Below are 22489 nucleotides of genomic sequence, written 5' to 3'. Positions count from 1 at the left end.
TCACAAACCCAATGTACCTTCTTGTATATAAATAAATAAATAAATAAATAAATAATATATATAGCAAACTTCTCCTTTGTAATCCTGTACTTGTCTTTCCCTTATGATGCCTCCTGGTCTCCTTTCTCACATTCCGTTTTCTTTACCTTTCACTTCTTAAGAATTCCAGCAACCATTTATTGGCCCACTCTTGGAGTTAGTCCAAGTCCTGTAACTTTCTGCAGTCCTCTACAGAAAGGAGGACGTCAGAGAAGGATACTAATAAATTAGTATCCTCCAGAGGAGGATACTAATAAACTGAAGATACAGACGCAGAGTTAATTTGAATCGTGAATTATGTCTAGGATTAAAGTATACTTCCTGGTAGGTCTTAAAATACTATACTTGCCTTCTTTAGTTACCGCAAAAGCTATTTTGTTAAAGAAAACTTAATCTAAAGGTTTATAGAAAACCTATTTAGGCAGGGACTTCTGTATATTTGCTCTGAGCTTGAACCCAGCTTGTTTTGCTTAACAAAAGGCTAAATGGTCTCCTCAATGGTGGTCGGAATAATTTGTTAAAGTCATCACTGTAACTATAATACACATTCACCTCATCACTGTAACCATCTACACTATACGCAACCACCTTCACTACCCTACACTATATTAAAAAAAAAAATTGTATTTATTTATATATAATAGAGTTGTTACATTCTTATAGAGCCACTAGCACGCATAGCGTTTCGGGCAAGTCTTTAATCCTAATATTCCCCGGAATACGACCCGCTAAATCGTTTAACAACCAGGTACCCATTTTACTGTTGGGTAAACAGAGGCTAGAATTAAGGATTGGCGCCCGGTAAATCTTCCCCGGCCAGGATACGAACCCAGACCAAAGATCTGGCAAAACGTCAGGCGAGCGTCTTACCACTACGCCACGGACTGCTGATTGTCATTAATGCTGATTATGCTATACTGATCCAACCATCTTTTATTTCCATAATAGCTAAATAATATGATGTAAGCATTATGCTGTATGAAGATACTCATGATTCCGGGAGCTTCAAATCCTTACTCATCGCGTATAAAGTGCTAGATGAATCTTAGTGAGGACAGAGTCTGGCATTTAACAAAGCTGGAAGTTAGTATCAAAGGGGGCATTTGGGGGCCGGCCCTGACCCTCCTATGATTGTCCCATACACCATCCAGTCACCCCTGCAAAGTTTAGAGAGGCTATCCCAAGGTCTCAGGCCTCCATCTTTAAACAGACAGCTGAGCGGTATCCAACATTGTTCCTTGTGCACAATTCTCTTAGGTTTGAATAGTGTACAAGAAAAATAAGAACTTCTAGGTTTATTTCTTAATGTTGATCTACTGCAAAGACAGTTATTCATTTAGTCATGATAACTCTGCAAAGTTGTGCAACATGCTGTGGGCAACGGAGGGTCCACTGCCTCTAGGGAATCGTGATCTTCCTCTTCGTTGCAGAGAAGAGAAAGATACTTCCCAGCAGGAAGTATCGACATTGCAGAAGGTGATGTAGAAGACATCACAACGACGCCTCGACGGTGCAGCGAAAGACGTCAGTGTAGCAGGTGTCCTTGGTGCAACTGCCAAGGGTTTCGTTTCAATAGTACAGGGCGTCGACGCAATAGTGGGAGACGTCGGTTCAACAGTATGTGGCGTCGATTCAACAGTATGAGGCGTCGGTTCAACAGTAGGAGGCGTCGACACTACAGTATGTGGCGTCGGTTCAACAGTATGAGGCGTCGACACAACAGTATGAGGCGTCGACACAACAGTATGAGGCGTCGACACAACAGTATGAGGCGTCGACACAACAGTATGAGGCGTCGACACAACAGTATGAGGCGTCGACACAACAGTAAGTGTCGTCGGTTCAACAGTATGAGGCGTCGACACAACAGTATGAGGCGTCGACACAACAGTAAGTGTCGTCGGTTCAACAGTAATAGGCGTCGGTTCAACAGTATGTGGCGTCGTTTCAACAGAGGGAGGCCTGGACGTGGCATTAAATGGCGTCGAGGAAGAGGCAGCAGATTGTGGCGGGAGCCCCACAGCTCAAGTGGCAGAAGTGAAACAATAGAGAGGAGAAATCAGGAGCAGCTCTCCGCGCCTTTGTCCGGCAGGACGGAGGAGAGGCATTCACCACGCTCACGGACAATGCTCCGCTCGGAAAATACTAGACAAGGTGTGGGGGCCCCATTATCCTCTGTCATTATTCTCCGCTCTTACAACGTTAGATATGGAGCACCCCCTGTCACCCAGATAGCCCCCCATCACCACCTCTACTAGTACCATCACCACCACCACCTCTACACTACAACCACTATCACTCTCTGAACGTCCTCCACTATCGCCCACTGCACCTCCACCACCACCATCTTCTACACCTACACCACCATCACCACCACCTCTACTAGTACCATCACCACCACCACCTCTACACTACAACCACTATCACTCTCTGAACGTCCTCCACTATCGCCCACTGCACCTCCACCACCACCATCTTCTACACCTACACCACCATCACCACCACCACCTCTACACCACAATCACTATCACCCTCTGAACCTCCACCACTATCAACCACTGCATCTCCACCACCACCATCTTCTACACCTACACCACCATCACCACCACCTCTACTAGTACCACCACCACCACCACCTCTACACCACAATCACTATCACCCTCTGAACCTCCACCACTATCACCCACTGCACCTCCACCACCACCACCATCTCCTAAACCTACACAAACACCACCACCACCCCTCTATATCTACACCTACACCACCATCACCACCACTACCCTCTACACCACCACTACCACCCTCTACACCACCACACAACCTTGCTAACGGGTCACGTTATCATTTAACAAACATGAACATTAGTTACTCTTTAAAACAAAAATAATACGTCACTGCAGACGTTCCGTTAGTGTCCTCATTAATAAGTTCCTCGTTAGTATTCTCGTTAATAAGTGTTGATAACGCGAGTCCTCGCTGTCGCCAATGGCAGCTTTGGAGAAGAGAAAAGCTTCGTAACTAATGACATAATTTCTCCTCTATTCATCCTCGTGGCAATGATTATTTACCTGCATTAACGAGGGAAAAAAGTAATTATTAAAAAAATGCAAATATTCAGGCACTTCTTTTCTCAGTCTTCTTAAATATCTTTTGGTCTGCTCCAGAGAATTGTGGTGATTTGTATCTGTACCTTATGTAATGTGTATCTGTATCCCTGGTAATTTGTATCTGTACCTTATGTAATGTGTATCTGTATCCCTGGTAATTTGTATCTGTACCTTATGTAATGTGTATCTGTATCCCTGGTAATTTGTATCTGTACCTTATGTAATGTGTATCTGTATCCCTGGTAATTTGTATCTGTACCTTATGTAATGTGTATCTGTATCCCTGGTAATTTGTATCTGTACCTTATGTAATGTGTATCTGTAACCCTGGTAATTTGTATCTGTACCCCATGTAATGTGTATCTGTAACCCTGGTAATATGTATCTGTACCCCATGTAATGTGTATCTGAAACCCTGGTAATTTGTATCTGTACCCTATGTAATGTGTATCTGTAACCCTGGTAATCTGTGTCTGTACCCCATGTAATGTGTATCTGAAACCCTGGTAATTTGTATCTGTACCCTATGTAATGTGTATCTGTACCCCTGGTTATCTATCGTGACACCGGTTATCTATCGTGACACCGGTTATCTATCACAACAATGGTAATACATTCCTACCTTAAAGTGGAATAAAATTCGTGCCAAGACCATTACAAAATACAAGGAATAATAACTCTAGGCACAACACACTGAGGGGGAAAGTTATCGCTGTTATCTTAACGAGGGTAAATGAATAAACGATATATTTCATCGCTGTCAAACTACATTTTTCGTTAAATATAGAGAGCGCCAGGGTGTTATCACCGGATCTTAATGAGCACACGACATAAACACCTTCAAAAAACGGGAATTATAAGCATTTTGTGTGTGTGCGATATGTTATCTCAAATCATTATGATCTTACTCTGTCATGGATGTAAGATTGTACAATGTTTCCTCTGTGAACTTTAGTTCACAGTTCAATAAAGTTTTAGTTCCATAATGTGAGCTGTGAACTTTAGTTCACACTGTATCTGCGTGTACATGTACAATATATATATATATATATATATATATATATATATATATATATATATATATATATATATATATATATATATATATATATATATATATAATATATATACACATATATTGGTGTATACTGGCAGCAGGTTTTCTTTCAAACATGTTTCATTGAATATGACCGCATATTCTGTATTTATTATTTTCTGGTTTAGGGCTTCTATCCCTCTAACTATTTTCTTAGCATCAGGGCTTAATTGAAATAGGAGTTCTCCAAAACTCATTTTCGTACTTTTAAGGTGAAGAAAAGAAGTGATTTACTATAGAGTGTATTACACTTATTTGTATAATTTGCACGACGTTTCGAACCTCCATGGTTCATTCTCAAGTGAACAGATCTTACAATACTAGTTGATTTTATACCCGCATTAGGTCAGGTGATAATACAATGAAGGTGAAAACATGGGGGGATACATAAGGGATAAACATAGGGGCTGCAGAAGGCTTATTGGCCCATACGAGGCATCTCCTATCTAAACACAAAGATTAATCCAGTGTAATTGGCCTGTTATGTTGGACATTGTCTTCTGTGTTGGCATCGATATGTTCTTGTCTTGTCCTTATTCTCATGGTGGGTAGAGTAAATAGTTCCGTGATTTGGGTGTTCATGGTAGGTCGCTCTATTCTTATGTGAATTGCCTCAAGAATTTGTAATCTTCTTGAATCTTGGGTTTTGTCTATTATGCAAGTATTCTTGTTCAACATTTCTCTTGTTAGAGTAATGTCATGGGCTTGTCTCATGTGATTCCTAGGGGCACCAGATTGAAGATGGCATGTCAAACGCCATGCATGGCATGTCATATACATATATATACATATATATATACATATATATATATATACATATATATATATACATATATTTTATTAAATATGACCGAAAAAGTAAGATTAATAATTCTAACACGAATTTTCTCAATCTTTCGTACATTATGCTTCACTGTTGGAGGTAAATCAAAAATCACTTCTCCAAAATTCATTTTTATTTCTAGTCTGACGCGACACGGGCGCGTTTCGTAAAACTTATTACATTTTCAAAGACTTCACAAATACACAACTGATTAGAACTTGCATTTCCCTGATTTTATATCTACTTTTGAGTGAGGTGGGAAGGGTGATGTGGCATTACATTTGAGTGAGGTGGGAAGGATGATGTGGCATTAGAGGATATTAACCTCTCTGACCAAACTAAGTTCCAAAGGGTAACGAAGGACACTACAGCCGAATTAAAAGCAAAGGTCAACAAACTGATCGAAACTGTGAACGCCAAGAAATCCGGACTCCACCTGCCAAAGATCATTGGGGAATATAAACCTGGATATGCGTATGGAAATGTCAAGACGCACAAGCCTGGAAACCCACTTCGGCCAATCATTAGCCAGATACCCACACCCACGTACAGATTGGCAAAGCGACTCAACGGCCTGCTGACTCCTTATGTTCCTTGCGCCTTCAGCCTGAAGTCTCCAAAGGAATTTGTGGACTTACTGCGGGGCGCACGGGCCACAGGGATAAGAGCCTCGTTGGACGTAGAATCGCTGTTTACCAACGTACCTGTGGACGAGACAATCGGAATGATAGCCGACAGAGTGTATCGTGATCCAGCCTGTACTCCTCTTGACATGCCAGAAAGTATTCTGAGGAAACTACTCCAAGCTTGTACTAAAGAGGCACCCTTCTTGAGCCCGGATGGGCATATGTATAAGCAAGTAGATGGGGTCGCTATGGGTTCTCCCCTAGGTGTCCTGTTTGCAAACTTCTACATGGGTACCATCGAGCAAAAAGTCTTAGTCGACATGAACTTGAAACCGGCCATATACTGCAGGTATGTTGACGACATTTTTACACAGGTACCTGATGTCAGACATCTGCAGGAGCTGAAGGAGGCATTTGAGCAGAGTTCCGTGCTGCGTTTCACTTACGAGACGGAAAAGGATGGGAAGCTGCCTTTTCTAGATGTAACAGTCATGGAAAAGGGCGGAGGTTTCCACACTGCAGTCTACACAAAGGAAACAAACATAGGAATGTGCCTAAATGCCAACAGCGACTGCCCTGACAGGTACAAGAGGAGTGTTGTTAACGCATACGTCGACCGTGCTCTCAGCCACAGCTCAGAATGGAAGCAAGTCGACGAAGAACTCTGTAGGGTAAGGCAGGTTCTAGTCAATAACGGCTTCTCCAATGGTTTCATCGAAGACATCATAAGAAGGAAAGTGAAAAGCCATGCAACCTCTGAAGAGACAACTAACACAACACCTATACCCCCTATTAGACTATTTTACAGGAACTTCTTTTCCACAGCTCATAAAACAGAGGAAAGGGTCCTGAAAGATATTGTTAATAGAAACGTTATCCCTACAGACAAAAATCAGAGGATACAACTGACGATTTACTATAAAACCAGAAAAACGGCCAGCCTACTCATGAGAAACTCTCCAGACACGAAACAGAACGCTTTAAAAGAGACTAACGTCGTCTATGCCTTCAAATGCCCACTTGGGGACTGTAAGCTCCAAAAAACCCAGTATATAGGCAAGACAACAACATCTCTTTCTAGGCGTTTAACGATGCATAAACAACAGGGCTCCATTAAGGAACATATAATCTCTTCCCATAACCAAACCATCGCCAGAGAAATCCTAGTAAACAACACAGAAATCATCGATAGATACAGCGATAGCAGGCGGCTTGACGTTTGCGAGGCACTACACATCAAGAAGTCAACACCAGCAATCAACAGCCAATTATTGCACAACTATATTCTACCCACCTCAAGACTCCGCTCCAATATAGAAGCATCAAGAAATATGGACCAATAGGCTTTCTACAAACACTTCTATTCAATATCCATTGTTTCGTGTTCTGTCTTGTGTTGATACTTTTAATACCCTATTAATATCCTCTAATGCCACATCATCCTTCCCACCTCACTCAAATGTAATGCCACATCACCCTTCCCACCTCACTCAAAAGTAGATATAAAATCAGGGAAATGCAAGTTCTAATCAGTTGTGTATTTGTGAAGTCTTTGAAAATGTAATAAGTTTTACGAAACGCGCCCGTGTCGCGTCAGACTAGAAATAAAAATGAATTTTGGAGAAGTGATTTTTTATTTACCTCCAACAGTGAAGCATAATGTACGAAAGATTGAGAAAATTCGTGTTAGAATTATTAATCTTACTTTTTCGGTCATATTTAATAAAATATGTCTACAGGAAAGACTGCTACCAAAATATACTAATATACATATATATATATATACATATATATATACATATATATATATATATACATATATATATACATATATATATATATACATATATATATATATATACATATATATATATACATATATATATATATATATATATATATATATATATATATATATATATATATATATATATATATATATATTGTGACGGTAACGCGTTGGTGTTCGGCTGTTTAAGGCTAGGGGTATGGCCTCGTCACATAGTTATAAAAAAAAATAGAAAAAACTGGAACTTCGTCTGTGGTAAGGTAAGGAGAAGACACACAAAACACAAGTAAACTTTAACAATGAAATTTTAATTACGTTAATTAAATCAAAACATGAATAAAATGCACAAACAAATTCTTATAATAAAATCAATCAAAATAATAAGAATACTTAAATGACACAATGAAAAGTTACGTTAAGACAAAATAACAAGAAGTGCAATATACAAGTAAATGGGAGGTGCTGGAATATTGGCTTAAGCTACCACTTCCCTCAGTACACGCTAGCGTCTAGCCGGGAGGAGTGGTAACAACGAGAGCACTGAACATTCTGAGGTAGGAGGTTGGGGCGACCCCAGACATCAAGTAGTATGGGGGGCGAGTGCAGGTGCAGCCAGACCGGCGATCAATCAGCGGAGCCGGTAGCGATCAACATGTAGTTTGGTGGTTTGAGTCCGAACAGGTGGCTGGCTGCATATGTTTTGCTCACCCTGGCAAGCCTTGCTGGTGTTGTTGTTGTTGTTGGACATGTCTTCCATAGTCGTTTTATATAATTTCAACGACGTGTTTGTGGAGGGAAGAGCAGGCTCAATCTCTTGAAGGAGATTATTGTCACAATATATATATATATATATATATATATATATATATATATATATATATATACATATATTATAATTTAGATATTCCTATATTTTAATTTCCTCGGTATTTCCTTGAGTTTTTCTTGCGCTGAAGTAAATCCAAACGTCATAAAACAAAGAAAATCACTTGTTTTCCGATTGAGTTTGTCTGAATAATTAATAAGTCTCTGAATATTCGAACATTATATCGCTCTGGGCTTTTCCACAGAGGAGGGGGGTAGACAGCATTATACTAGAAGGACCAATAAACCCATTTCAGGCTCTTGTGGCGGTAATCTTATCCAAAAGACGGCACTGTTCGTCCTTAAAGCCTCAGGGGAGGGCCCCTCTCTCAGTCTTACAGGCCTAAATAGCCATTGTTCCCAAGTTATTCCTTAATAAACTTTTGCTATAATGACGGGTCTGGCTTTCTTGCTGGTGATATTAATGAACTCGTGGAGCTATAAGGTTGAGACATGAGCTGGGTCACCCCGGCCCTCCGGTCTGCTATATATTTCAATATTAAGCTTTGCTTCGAACCCGTTATCATGCGGAATATTAATTTTTGCTTTTTATTCAGGCATGGCATCAGTGCTTTCTGATCCCCTTATTCACGGATGAGAGATAATGTTTTGCAACGTCCTGATCATGTTCCACTACGTCCGATCATGTCCCACCACGTCCCACAACGTCCCATCACGTCCAAACACGTCCTACCATTGTCCAGGCCTCCTTCTCCCTCCACACTACACGCTAATATTTTCGCTCTCCTGATAAATATTAAGTGTAAATAAACAGTGTTCATTCATGGCAGGTACATTACTGTTTAATTAATGATGTTTTTATTAGTTGGATGGAGGTATATATATATCGTTCTTATAACAAAAATCTGTGAATTATATATGAACTCAACAGAGGCTTTGCAGTGTACTTGCATTTCTTTATTAAATATAGATTTCCGTTTTAGTTATAAAATTCATATATATATATATATATATATATATATATATATATATATATATATATATATATATATATATATATATATATATATATATATATATATAATATAATATATATATATAATTATATGTATCGAGAAAATGTGTTTTAGGGAAAAGTTATCATTGGTGTCGATATTTATTTTTCTTGTAATGACTTTTATTTGTTTATTTATTTGTTTATTTTTTATTGGCCGAGTAAATTTTACTCTGAAACTGGTTTTTGAGATTTATTCTTACATATTACGTCTTTAAACATTGGCATGATTAATGTGAATTGATTTTAAAAATAAATAAATATATTTTTAATAGACTACACAATTTTTTTATTTTTGCTTCTCTTTCCTTTTTATAAATTAGTAAACAATTTTTACTAAATTAGTATTACAATTATTACATTAGTAAACACGTTTTTTGGGTTGAAATGACCAGAAAAAGTTATATAAATTATTTTGTTTAAATTATAACATTCTGTCGCCCAACCAACAAATCAGAAAATATAAGACTCGACGTTTTGGGCTTTTCTGGGGCCAGATTCACGAAGCAGCTACGCAAGCACTTACGAACCTGGGACCAGATTCACGAAGCAGCTACGCAAGCACTTACAAACCTGTACATCTTTTCTCAATCTTTGGCGGCTTTGTTTACGATTATTAAACAGTTAATGAGCTCCGAAGCACCAGGAGGCTGTTTATAACAATAACAACAGTTGATTGGCAAGTATTCACGCTTGTAAACTGTTTAATAAATGCAAACAAAGTAATCAAAGATTGAGAAAAGATGTACACGTTCGTAAGTACTTGCGTAACTGCTTCGTGAATCTGGCCCCAGGTTCGTAAGTACTTGCGTAACTGCTTCGTGAATCTGGCCCCAGGTTCGTAAGTACTTGCGTAACTGCTTCGTGAATCTGGCCCCAGGTTCGTAAGTACTTGCGTAACTGCTTCGTGAATCTGGCCCCAGGTTCGTAAGTACTTGCATAACTGCTTCGTGAATCTAGCCCTAGGTTCGTAAGTACTTGCGTAACTGCTTCGTGAATCTGGCCCCAGGTTCGTAAGTACTCTCGTAACTGCTTCCTGAATCTGGCCCCAGGTTCGTAAGTACTTGTGTAACTGCTTCGTGAATCTGACCCCAGGTTCGTAAGTACTTGCGTAACTGCTTCGTGAATCTGACCCCAGGTTCGTAAGTACTTGCGTAACTGCTTCGTGAATCTGGCCCCAGGTTAGTAAGTACTTGCGTAACTGTTTCGTGAATCTGGCCCCATGACCATTACCAACTCCTAGATGGACCGAAACGTCGACACACACTTATTTTCAGACGTGTGGGGTTGGGGTGTTAAATTTTCAGTCACTTTATTATAACTTACTGCCTGCATTTTTATATTGCATTTCCTTATAATAAAACTTAAATCATGAATCTGGTGAGGGGGGGGGGGGCGGTTCACCCCAAAAATGATATCTAGGTTAAAAAAAATAGGAAAATAACACAGATAAAATATATCACATTATATATGATATAGCATATTATCGTGATATATCAAGGAGAAAATCCACAGGAGCAGTGATGTGGATTCGAACCTATGCACTCGGTGTTCCAAGAAGCACACTCTAAACCACTACGCCACGACAAGATATCGATGCAGATAACTATCGTTGATATATATCGTTGCACATGAAACTTGACATCTAACGCTCTCATCCATTATCAATGCATAACTCATATCCAGGCATCATCACCCAACCACTTGGACTGGACGGTAGAGCGACGGTCTCGCTTCATGCAGGTCGGCGTTCAATCCCCGACCGTCCAAGTGGTTGGGCACCATTCCTTTCCCCCCGTAAATTGTAAACAAGAGCTCTAGCATCATAAACAAAAGAATAGAGCTATTCTCTAGCATAGTAAACAAAGCTCTAGCATCGTAAACAAAAGAATAGAGCTATTCTCTAGCATAGTAAACAAAGCTCTAGCATCGTAAACAAAGCTCTAGCATAGTAAACAATTGAACAGAACTATTCTCTAGCATCGTAAACATGTCCTATACATATTCCGTAACATCCAACGTTTAGGATGCTCAAATGTTTTGGTAAAAATTGAGAGTTGGTGTGCGTCAAGTTTGCCCGGGTATTACGAGGGGCATAAAACTGGAATGCCAGGTTTATCGGGCATGTTAAATACTGGGCCAGGTGTCCAGCGGGCCCACTCAGGTTGATTGGTGGGCCAAGTCACTCTACTGGCCTCTGGTGGGCCAAGTCACTCTACTGACCTCTGGTGGGCCAAGTCCTGACTTCTGGAGGGCCTTCACTCTCTCTTGACTTCTGGTGGCAGGCACTTAAAATACTCTTCTTATTATTTTGCTTGTTATGGGACGAGATTAGATTAAGCGTTTTGATTGTACTCGGTTTTACTCGTCTAGTTGTGCTTGCGGGGGTTGAGCTCTGGCTCTTTGGTCATGCCTCTCAGCTGTCAATCAACTGGTGTTCAGATTCCTGAGCCTGCTGGGCTCTATGTCCCAGTACTGTCTACTATGTAACTAGTAGTGTCTACAAGACAGAGGGATTGATTGTAATTACTTAAGTGTAGTTACAGGATGAGAGCTACGCTCGTGGTGTCCCGTCTTCCCAGCACTCTTTGTCATATAACGCTTTGAAACTACTCTAGATTGTGTCTAGCTATATGTGCTAGTTGGGTGGGTATTAGCTCCTGGGCCCTGGTTCTCCTCAGCTGGTTCTCGTTGTGTGCAATGCTTCCCAGGCAAGATTGATTCATATTCTTGAGGTTATCTTGAGATGATTTCGGGGCTTTAGTGTCCCCGCGGCCCGGTCCTCGACCAGGCCTTCACCCCCCAGGAAGCAGCTCGTGACAGCTGACTAACACCCAGGTACCTATTTTACTGCTAGGTAACAGGGGCATAGGGTGAAAAAAACTCTGCCCATTGTTTCTCGCCGGCGCCTGGGATCGAACTCAGGACCACAGGATCACAAGTCCAGCGTGCTGTCCGCTCGGCCGACCGGCTCTATATTCCATCTATTCATGAAATAGGGAGTTCTAATTTACCTCGCCTATTTCATGTAGTGTTCTTTTTTTTATTAGTTCACTATTCTTCGAGTGTTGAAGATGTTCATCTGAAGTTTTCTTGATTCCACCTATAACCCTATTCCATCTATTACATCCCTATTCATTTTTTTTTAACTTGATAAGGGTATGTCTCTCAAAGAAAATAATGCCTTTTCCTGAGGGATACATATTCAGACCATGTGTCGCAATATGTGTCATAATGAAGGATAAAGGAAACTGAAGACCCTATTGGTCCAAGACCCATGCGAGGGAGGTCCTTTTATTTACTCGTTGAAGTGAGGAAGGGAATTAATTATCAAGGGAAAGTGCCAAGCCATTACGACTATATAGCACTGGGAAGGGATCAGGATAAGGATTTTTGATGGGACAGGAATGGTGCCCAACCACTTAGACAGTCGGCTTTGTTTACAATTATTAAACAGTTAGTGAGCTCCGAAGCACCAGGAGGCTGTTTATAACAATAACAACAGTTGATTGGGAAATTTCAAGCTTTTAAACAGTTTAATAAATGTACCCAAAGCCGTCACAAATTGAGGAAAGATGTACACGTTCGTAAGTACTTGCGTAACTGCTTCGTGAATCTGGCCCCAGGTTCGTGAGTACTTGTGTAATTGCTTCGTGAATCTGGCCCCAGGTTCGTAAGTGCTTGTGTAACTTCTTCGTGAATCTGACCCCAGGTTCGTAAGTACTTGTGTAACTGCTTCGTGAATCTGACCCCAGGTTCGTAAGTACTTGCGTAACTGCTTCGTGAATCTGACCCCATGTTCGTAAGTACTTGCGTAACTGCTTCGTGAATCTGACCCCAGGTTCGTAAGTACTTGTGTAATTGCTTCGTGAATCTGGCCCCAGGTTCGTAAGTACTTGCGTAACTGCTTCGTGGTCTGGCCCCAGGTTCGTAAGTACTTGCGTAACTGCTTCGTGAATCTGGCCCCAGGTTCATAAGTGCTTGTGTAACTTCGTGAATCTAACCCCAGGTTCGTAAGTACTTGTGTAACTGCTTCGTGAATCTGATCCCAGGTTCGTAAGTGCTTGTGTAACTTCTTCGTGAATCTAACCCCAGGTTCGTAAGTACTTGTGTAACATCTTCGTGAATCTGATCCCAGGTTCGTAAGTACTTGTGTAACAGCTTCGTGAATCTGGCCCCTGGCATATAAGGACCATCTGGCCCATCACGTTTCGTGCTGATTTTCCATTATCGTCTTTCCAGAAAACATTCAAGGGATTTACCAGGTCCGAGATCGATCCAGGTCCTTACCTGTAGCAGTTTTCCTGGTCTGAAGACGTCTTCAAGATTGGACACTAATGACCAATCCGGCATAGCTTCTGACTCCTATTTGATAATGTTTCACATTTGTATTTGAATCATCATGAATATCAGAAGATAAAAGGTAGAAGACACATCATGCATAGATTGCATGCAAGTCCTTATTTCCCAAGACGTTAGGACAGTTGAGATCAAATTAGTTTACGAATTGACATATTAATTAAGAAATTAATTGGTATATATTGCATATCTTCCGGAATTATTACAACATTAATTAAATCTGTGAATCTAACAGTAGGCCATAAAAATTACTTTTGTAACAAAAGTATATATTTCAAAACAATATATGTATATAATGTCCCCAAAAACCAACACGTGTTACTGTTCAGATAATTAGATCACTCATTGATGCAGTGAATATTGTATTAAGGGGACGGCAGCTGCGGCTCACTTATATACAGTGGGCGTCGCTTGATTAACTGCGGTAAACACAGTTATCAACTCACACAGTTATCAACTAATTGCGTCATTCCCACACACAACAATATGACTCTTTCGTGGCAGCCTGCCAGCCTCTCCTACCACCTCCACTATAGTCAATGCCACCAGAACTACCACTATCTGAACCACTATTAACTACCACCACTGGTTGACAATCCACACCTTATGAATCACTAGGCCAAACAACTATACTAATAATCAGGCAGTAATAATAATCAATGCCAATACTAATCAGGTTGTTTAATTGTTTTGCTTAAATATTTGTTTTGTCTATTGCCAGAACAGACATATAGGCCACAAAGATATTTTAAAATTAACTATTTCTCACCACCCTGGAAGAGAGAAGGGGGGCATGATCACAACATACAATATACCGAAGGGAAGTAGACAAAGAAAACATTAAACGCAAGAGTTATAGAAATGCATGAAACACTGGTATCCTGTACCGGTGGTTAATAAGTTATAAATGCACTGAAAGAAGAAGTTATAAAAGCCACCTCCACCCACAACTTCATATCCAGATTCGACAGAGATTTCGAACATCAAGTTTAACTAAGGCACAACAAGAAGGCTAGTAGGCCTACAAGCCTACTAGCTAATAGAGTTAAACCCTACTTACCCGTTATCATTCTAGATAATCACCACGACTACCATCACTACCACCAAACTACTACCACCACTATCATCACCACCTTGCTGCACACCATCAGCTCGGGGTCCTCGTGCTATTGATAACCTATCGTGCAACATCGGTCTATCTGTTTCCTGGAAATGCGAGGCAGATATGTGGCATTTCCAGATGGATGCTGGAGCGTATCAGCATGTCCAGGGCTAGAAGCGAGGAGGGGATAGGGGGTTGTGGCAGGAACTGTCGCACACGGGATAGGCAAAATACACAAAAATTAAGAAAAAGTTGTTGTTATTGTTATTCAGGCAACAGGTTAGAGGTTGGCTACACTGACACTTCAACATACCAAACAACTTGACAATTAGTTAATAACATACAACAGTTGACCAGACCACACACTAGAAGTTGAAGGGACGACGACGTTTCGGTCCGTCCTGGACCATTCTCAAGTCGATTGTGACACAATCGACTTGAGAATGGTCCAGGACGGACCGAAACGTCGTCGTCCCTTCAACTTCTAGTGTGTGGTCTGGTCAACATACTTCAGCCACGTTATTGTGACTCATCGCCTGCAAACATACAACAGTATTCAGTAACCGTAAAGAAACCTGAAATTTCTTCAGATAAGGTAAGGGAAACTTTCCTTGGAGTTTACAACTTTAAGGTAAACTTTCACGTGACGTAAGAAAAAAAATGAGGGGGGAAACCTAACCAGTTCTGTAAATAGTGTACCAATACTAACCTGTCCTCATGCCAGGCTCGTTAAAGCAGCGGCCTTCCCCCAAAGATGCATTCATTAATTTGAACATGCTGTGTAAATCAAATAGGTTTGCTCTCATATATAAATCCATGTTGTTATATTGATGCAATTCAAGGTGTAGTTAGGCCTAGGTTTGGTTAGATCTCTAGGTTCTGTTGGCGATTGTTATATGTGGGTGAGTTATTTACAGACATGTGATTCGAACAGAGGTCGTCAGTGAGGCACAGTTCGAAAATTGTTCGAATGTCATTAAATTGTGTGTAAACCGTTTTTTATTCATAAACAGGGGAATTGGCGGGTGGATTAAAGAACATTTGACCTTTGTTGATGAGAGCAGGCTGTCTAAGGCATCACCCACGTACTACAAATACAAATAATCGCCAAAAAGAAATTAAAACACTTAACCTATTCCTACCAATACATATAATTTAAATATATAATAATAATCATTTAAATATGGGAAAAATATATATTTTTAATGTATAATGGTGAATGCCTCTTAAGGAACGGCTGCTGCTTTAACGAGCCTGGCCTAACGATAGGGTGGACCACAATCATAAATAGTTGCCAAATAACCTTAAACATCTAACCTGCACTTATGTACAAAATTGTAATATAAAATTTTGTATTTATATATAAATAAACATACTTTCAATACACATCACGATTCAGCATTTCGGATCGGCAGCTGATTGAGTACAGGTTATCACTTATTTGAATGCCTTATGCAGGCGATGAGTCACAATAACGTGGCTAAAGTAAGTTGACCAGACCACACACTAGAAGGTGAAGGGACGACGACGTTTCGATCCGTCCTGGACCATTCTCAAGTCGATTGTCACAATCGACTTGAGAATGGTCCAGGACGGACTGAAACGTCGTCGTCGTCCCTTCACCTTCTAGTGTGTGGTCTGGTCAACAAGGGAGAGGAGTAGAGTGGGGGAAAGTGTACATTGATTTGATTGATTGTTGCAAACTGCAGGCGCAGCAACCTGCACCTTCTGGCTAGTGCAAGGAGGGGGTACTCCTAGAGTAAGCAAATATATCACTCCAGGAGAGTGTTGACACTCATCAAAGTAATCCTGGGTGCCAGGGGGCACTCACCAACACTCTGGCTTGTCTGCTCACAAAACCCGCCCAAAATAGTCCATCGCGGCTGACTAATTCCTACAAGTGATGATGGCTAATTACAAGTAATTACAGGGGCCTGAAGCATTAGCGACGTGATGAATCGTCTTTCTTAATTATGATTTATGATATAATGATTTAATAATTGATGCTACGACCTCTAATACAAGCACGTAAATTGTTCTTCCAAAGGCAACGGGAGAATTTAACTAGGGGTAAAAACCCTATTTATTATTGAAAGACCGTTATGAGAAGATTGTAGTGAAAGGAATTTGATCATCCATTATAAAATGGGATTGATACTGATCTGTCTTGAGGTTATCTTGAGATGATTTCGGGGCTTAGTGTCCCCGCGGCCCGGTCCTCGACCAGGCCTCCACCCACAGGAAGCAGCCCGTGACAGCTGACTAACTCCCAGGTACCTATTTACTGCTAGGTAACAGGGGCATCAGGGGTGAAAGAAACTCTGTCCATTGTTTCTCGCCGCCGCCCGGGATCGATCCCGGGACCACAAAATCACGGCAGATCGCCTGCAAACACTCAACGTAATGGTCCCTATGATTTCCTTCTTACATCTTGTCATAACGTTTTTATGACCAATATTAGAACGTTGTTACAACGTGCTATATTGGTTGTTACAATTTTTAGACGTGTTAAACCTTGTTCGAATGTTGTAGCGACGTCGTACTTTGGTCGTGTGCTTGGCAGGCGACGCTGTTGTCACTATATTTGGCTTCCCTTCCCATTAATGGGGAGACGAAGCCTATTAGGTTCAATGAGGTACTCATTAGTCGACGACTCGTCTTCCTCATGATGACAACCGTCGACTAACTTTCTGGCATCTATGAACTGATGGGTTAACAGAGGCATTAGGTGTCAGAAAATGTTGCCCAGACGTCTCCTAAGTATTATTATTTTCATGCTGTGGCAGGAACCCAAGGAATATATACACCTAGATCTGTAGACTACATATATATATATATATATATATATATATATATATATATATATATATATATATATATATATATATATATAGGAGCAGTTTCTATGTTTTGACTTCAATTTCACTCTCTCTAGTCTCAGCTTAGAGAGAGAGAGAGAGAGAGAGAGAGAGAGAGAGAGAGAGAGAGAGAGAGAGAGAGAGAGAGAGAGAGAGAGAGAGAGAGAGAGAGAGAGAAGAAAAGAGTGTGATACCAACTTTAGTCATTAGCCTGGGCAGCCAAAGGTGATCAAGTTTACAATCTATGTCTCCATTATGAATACTGATGCTCGAATCTGTTTCCAGGTAGTGCACTTGACTTAGTTTGTGGGACGAGGTTAAGGAGCCGAGGTAGGGAGGGACAAGTTACTGGAGATACGGAGAGAAAGGGAAGCTGTGGTTTTTAAGATGTTTGTTATAGATTCGGCTACTTGGAACAAGTTCCAAGTAGCACGGGCTGTGGTGAACCCGTAACTTACCTGGCACAGGAGCGGGGCAAGTAGCACGGGCTATGGTGAGCCCATTGTGGACTTACCTGGCACAGGAGCGGGACAAGTAGCGTGGGCTATAGTGAGCCCGTAACTTACCTGGCACAGGAACGGGGCAAGTAGCATGGGCTATGGTGAGCCCGTAACTTACCTGGCACAGGAGCGGGGCAAGTAGCACGGGCTATGGTGTGCCCATAACTTACCTGGCACAGGAGCGGTGCTGTGTCTTTAGGTTGACCTTCAATGTGGTAGAGGTGGTTAATGTTGATAGGGAGAATGGGGTAATTACTAGTAATAGGGATAGAAAGAGGTCATTCAAGGGATAGACAGGAATGTTGGACAGACAGAGAGGGTCTGGAGAAATACGGAAAGCTTGATATAAATTGGATAATACGGAAATACTGAGAGCTGATCACTAGTCAAGGGTCATATTACTGTGTAAGAGTAAGGTCCCTCTTGTCAGTGTTAAATACGTGAGTTAAGTAATATACTGAACACTGAGAAGCTGCGGTGATTATCTTCACTAAAATCCAAATGGGTCAGAGTGCCTTGCCTTGAGGTTTTTTCGGGGCTTAGCGTCCCCGCGGCCCGGTCGTCGGCCAGGCCTCCTCATTAAAATATAAGAATTTATCTAAATTTACCTGACGCTCAACAGCGCTATGGTCTCGACGGGGACAGGAAGCCGGCGACTTGCTGAAGGTCTCAATCGTTATAATTTTATTGTTTCATTTTGTCAGGAGACAGGCAGCCTGTGTATGTATATACATCAGGCGTATATTTTGGTCTCTTCAAGGTCGAACTACTGTCCCCTAAGAGGATGTAACTACACAATAGTTGACTAACTCCCTTGTACCCATTTACTGCTAGGTGAACAGAGGAATTACATTATTTGGAATCGGGCTCAAACCATTTCTGTTCCGCCCGGGATTCGAACTCGGAATTCCTGAATGCGAGGGATGAACGAACCCAACTGTGCTACCGAGGCTGAATGTTCAGTTAGAGTACTGTGTTGAGCGACTCTAAACATACATAGTTTCAGCAATACCCTACTCCATGAGTTTATAATTTGTTGTGCATTAAAAAACTTTTTTTCCTATTCAATAGCTTGTTGACCTCGACACTGTCGGCTCATATGCGACTCACAGTGTACCTTTTTAAAGAATTTTGTCTGAGTTAACCCTGGAAACACGAACCGAAACTGTCTCTATTTTCCGCTTGTTACAACTTGTAATAAAGTCGTTACATCTTGGCTTAACGTGTTTATGACGTATTAGAACGTTGTTACAACTTGCTATATTGGTTGTTATAACTGGTTATGAGGTGTTAAAACTTGTTCGAACGTTGTACCAACGTCGTAGTTTCGGTGTGTGTTTGGCGGGAATGTCCTCAAATTTGTTCAGTATTTTAATGGTCTGGATGAGGGCTGCCTCGTCATTTGTGGCTGTTGAGTCATTAGTCTTGAGACGCGAGAGTTGACTCACTTCTCTCGCTCGGTTCTGAATCTTTTTTCCTGAAGTATTTATGTCCTTTCGCAGGAGAGTCCTTTATGCTTACAGTAGCTGGGTTGTCCCTGACGTACTGGTGAAGTTCCTGCGGTACTGGTGGTGTCCCTGGAGTACTTGGTGGCGCCCCTGGAGCCCTGAGGGTGTCCCTGGAGCCCTGAGGGTGTTCCTGTAGCCCTGAGGATGTCCCTGTAGGCCTGGGGGTGTCCCTGGAGCCCTGAAGGTTGTCCCTAGACCCTTGGGTGTGTCCCTGGAGCCCTGACGGTGTCCCTGGAGCCCTGAGCGTGTCTCTGGAGCCCTGGGGGTGTCCCTGGAGCCCTGAGGGTGTCCCTGTAGCCCTGGGAGTGTCTCTGTAGCCCTGAGGGTGTCCCTGTAGCCCTTAGGATGTCCATGGAGCCCTGAGGGTGTCCCTGTAGCCCTGAGGATGTCCCTGGAGCCCTTTGGGTGTCCCTGGAGCCCTGAGGATGTCCCTGTAGCCCTGAGGGTGTTCCTGTAGCCCTGGGGGTGTCTCTGGAGCCCTGAGGGTGTCCCTGTAGCCCATAGGATGTCCGTGGAGCCCTGAGGGTGTCCCTGTAACCCTGAGGGTGTCCCTGTAGCCCTGAGGGTGTCCCTGTATCCCTGAGGGTGTCCCTGGAGCCCTGAGGGGTGTCCCTGTAGCCCTAAGGGTGTCCCTTGACCCTTGGGTGTGTCCCTGGAGCCCTGAGGGGTGTCCCTATAACCTTGATGGTGTTCCTGTAGCCCTGAGGGTGTCCCTATAGCCCTGAGGGTGTCCCTGTAGCCCTGAGGGTGTCTCAGTAGCCCTGAGGGTGTCCCTGTAGCCCTGAGGGTGTCTCTGTAGCCCTGAGGGTGTTCCTGGACCCTTTGGTGTGTCCCTGGAGCCCTGAGGGTGTCCCTGTAACCCTGAGGGTGTCCCTGGATCCCCAAGTTCTTAATAGATTGCAAATGTGTGTGTAGACACACATCCGATCTTGAAGTAAGCGCAGACAGACATCAGAGCCTGAAGTAAACTCAGACTGACATCAGATCTTGAAGTAAGCGCAGACAGACATCAGATCTTGAAGTAAGCGCAGACAGACATCAGATCTTGAAGTAAGCGCAGACAGACATCAGATCTTGAAGTAAGCGCAGACAGACATCAGATCTTGAAGTAAGCGCAGACAGACATCAGATCTTGAAGTAAGCGCAGACATACATCAGAGCCTGAAGTAAGCGCAGACAGACATCAGATCTTGAAGTAAGCGCAGACAGACATCAGATCTTGAAGTAAGCGCAGACAGACATCAGATCTTGAAGTAAGCGCAGACAGACATCAGATCTTGAAGTAAGCGCAGACAGACATCAGATCTTGAAGTAAGCGCAGACAGACATCAGATCTTGAAGTAAGCGCAGACAGACATCAGATCTTGAAGTAAGCGCAGACAGACATCAGATCTTAAAGTAAGCGCAGACAGACATCTAAGCTTCTAGCAGAATATAAACAGCGCTTCACAATAAAGGCGAACTTCTACTGTAAGAAATTCCAATGAAAGACAATAAGAGAGATTAAGCCGATATTACGGCAGCTTAAGTGCGCTCTTAGTATTCAAACTTGCGCTATTAATAAGCTTTATTGTCAATTGTGTAAGACACTTTTTGGCAAGTTTTAGCTTTGGCTCATTCTTCTGGTCCACGGTCAAGGGGGGAGGAGGGGGTTAGGGTGACCTGGGGAGGGGGGGGGTTAGGGTGACCTGAGGGGGGGGTGTTAGGGTGATCTTAGGGGGGGGGGTGGAGGGTGTTACAAGGATCGGGGTACCATTAGGGTTGTTACAGACATGTTGCTATCACTACTACCATCTTCCATCTTAACTACCAATACCACCATTACAGTCACCAGTACCCCCCCCCCCTTCCAAGGGGTATTAACCCTGGTAATTAAGGAACCCTTCAGGGATATAATTATCATGTAGTGGTTAATGCTTGTTTGGGTAATTTTTATTTCTACCTGTTTGTCTCTATTCTGTTCTATTTTATTAATATTTTTTGCCTCTGTTTTGTCTCTCTTTTATTTTCTGTCTATAATTCCTATCTATATTTTCAGTCTATAATTCCTATGTTTATATTTTCTCTCTATAATTTCTATGCCTATATTTTCTCTCTATAATTTCTATGTCTATATTTTCTCTCTATAATTTCTATGCCTATATTTTCTCTCTATAATTCCTATGCCTATATTTTCTCTCTATAATTTCTATGCCTATATTTTCTCTCTATAATTTCTATGCCTATATTTTCTCTCTATAATTTCTATGCCTATATTTTCTCTCTATAATTTCTATGCCTATATTTTCACAATGCAAAGCTGTATGGAATTACCTTATAGATTAACGGAGTTAAATTCTTGTAGAAAATAACCCTTTGTGTTTCGAGTCACCTCTATGTGTCAATCTTAAACATATAAAATAATATTAATAATCAATAGGTTTCGTCTTTGCAAATGACAACAATAATACAAATAAAAAAAATACATATGTTATCTTAAGGTTATCTTAAGATGATTTCGGGGCTTTAGTGTCCCCGCGGCCCGGTCCTCGACCATTCCTCCACCCCCAGGAAGCAGCCCGTGACAGCTGACTAACACCCAGGTACCTATTTACTGCTAGGTAACAGGGGGCATAGGATGAAAGAAACTCTGCCCATTGTTTCTCGCCGGCGCCTGGGATCGAACCCAGGACCACAGGATCACAAGTCCAGTGTGCTGTCCGCTCGGCCGACCGGCTCCGTACGGTCACTTTAGTAACTTTAGTATCTTAAAGTACTCAATTGTACTTCCTTGGATAATCAGAATTTCAAGTTAATTAAATTC

At 41.8% G+C, this 22489-nt stretch overlaps 1 protein-coding gene across 1 annotated transcript; it reads right to left on the bottom strand.

Moving 5' to 3' along the window:
* Positions 1-1379: 1379 nt before the first annotated feature.
* LOC138370568 (mucin-2-like) lies at positions 1380-21487 on the bottom strand. Its single transcript, XM_069334963.1, has 3 exons — positions 21459-21487; positions 19725-20614; positions 1380-2062 (listed from the first exon to the last, which is right to left on the bottom strand). The coding sequence occupies exons 1-3, from the start codon at positions 21485-21487 to the stop codon at positions 1380-1382; spliced, it is 1602 nt and encodes a 533-aa protein (XP_069191064.1).
* Positions 21488-22489: the final 1002 nt, after the last annotated feature.

The sequence above is a fragment of the Procambarus clarkii genome, chromosome 4, assembly GCF_040958095.1.
Source record: "Procambarus clarkii isolate CNS0578487 chromosome 4, FALCON_Pclarkii_2.0, whole genome shotgun sequence".
In the NCBI taxonomy this organism is placed as follows: domain Eukaryota; kingdom Metazoa; phylum Arthropoda; class Malacostraca; order Decapoda; family Cambaridae; genus Procambarus; species Procambarus clarkii.
This window is presented reverse-complemented; position numbering and strand designations above follow the sequence as displayed.

What these genes read in the sequence shown, in the direction of transcription:
- LOC138370568 (XM_069334963.1), bottom strand. Translation starts at nt 21,487, where the DNA reads ATGGAAGATGGTAGTAGTGATAGCAACAT. An exon ending in GGTAGTAGTGATAGCAACAT is followed by an intron (nt 20,615 to 21,458) that starts GTCTGTAACAAC and finishes GCTTACTTCAAG; the next exon opens with ATCGGATGTGTGTCTACACA. An exon ending in GTACCGCAGGAACTTCACCA is followed by an intron (nt 2,063 to 19,724) that starts GTACGTCAGGGA and finishes CTGCCACTTGAG; the next exon opens with CTGTGGGGCTCCCGCCACAA.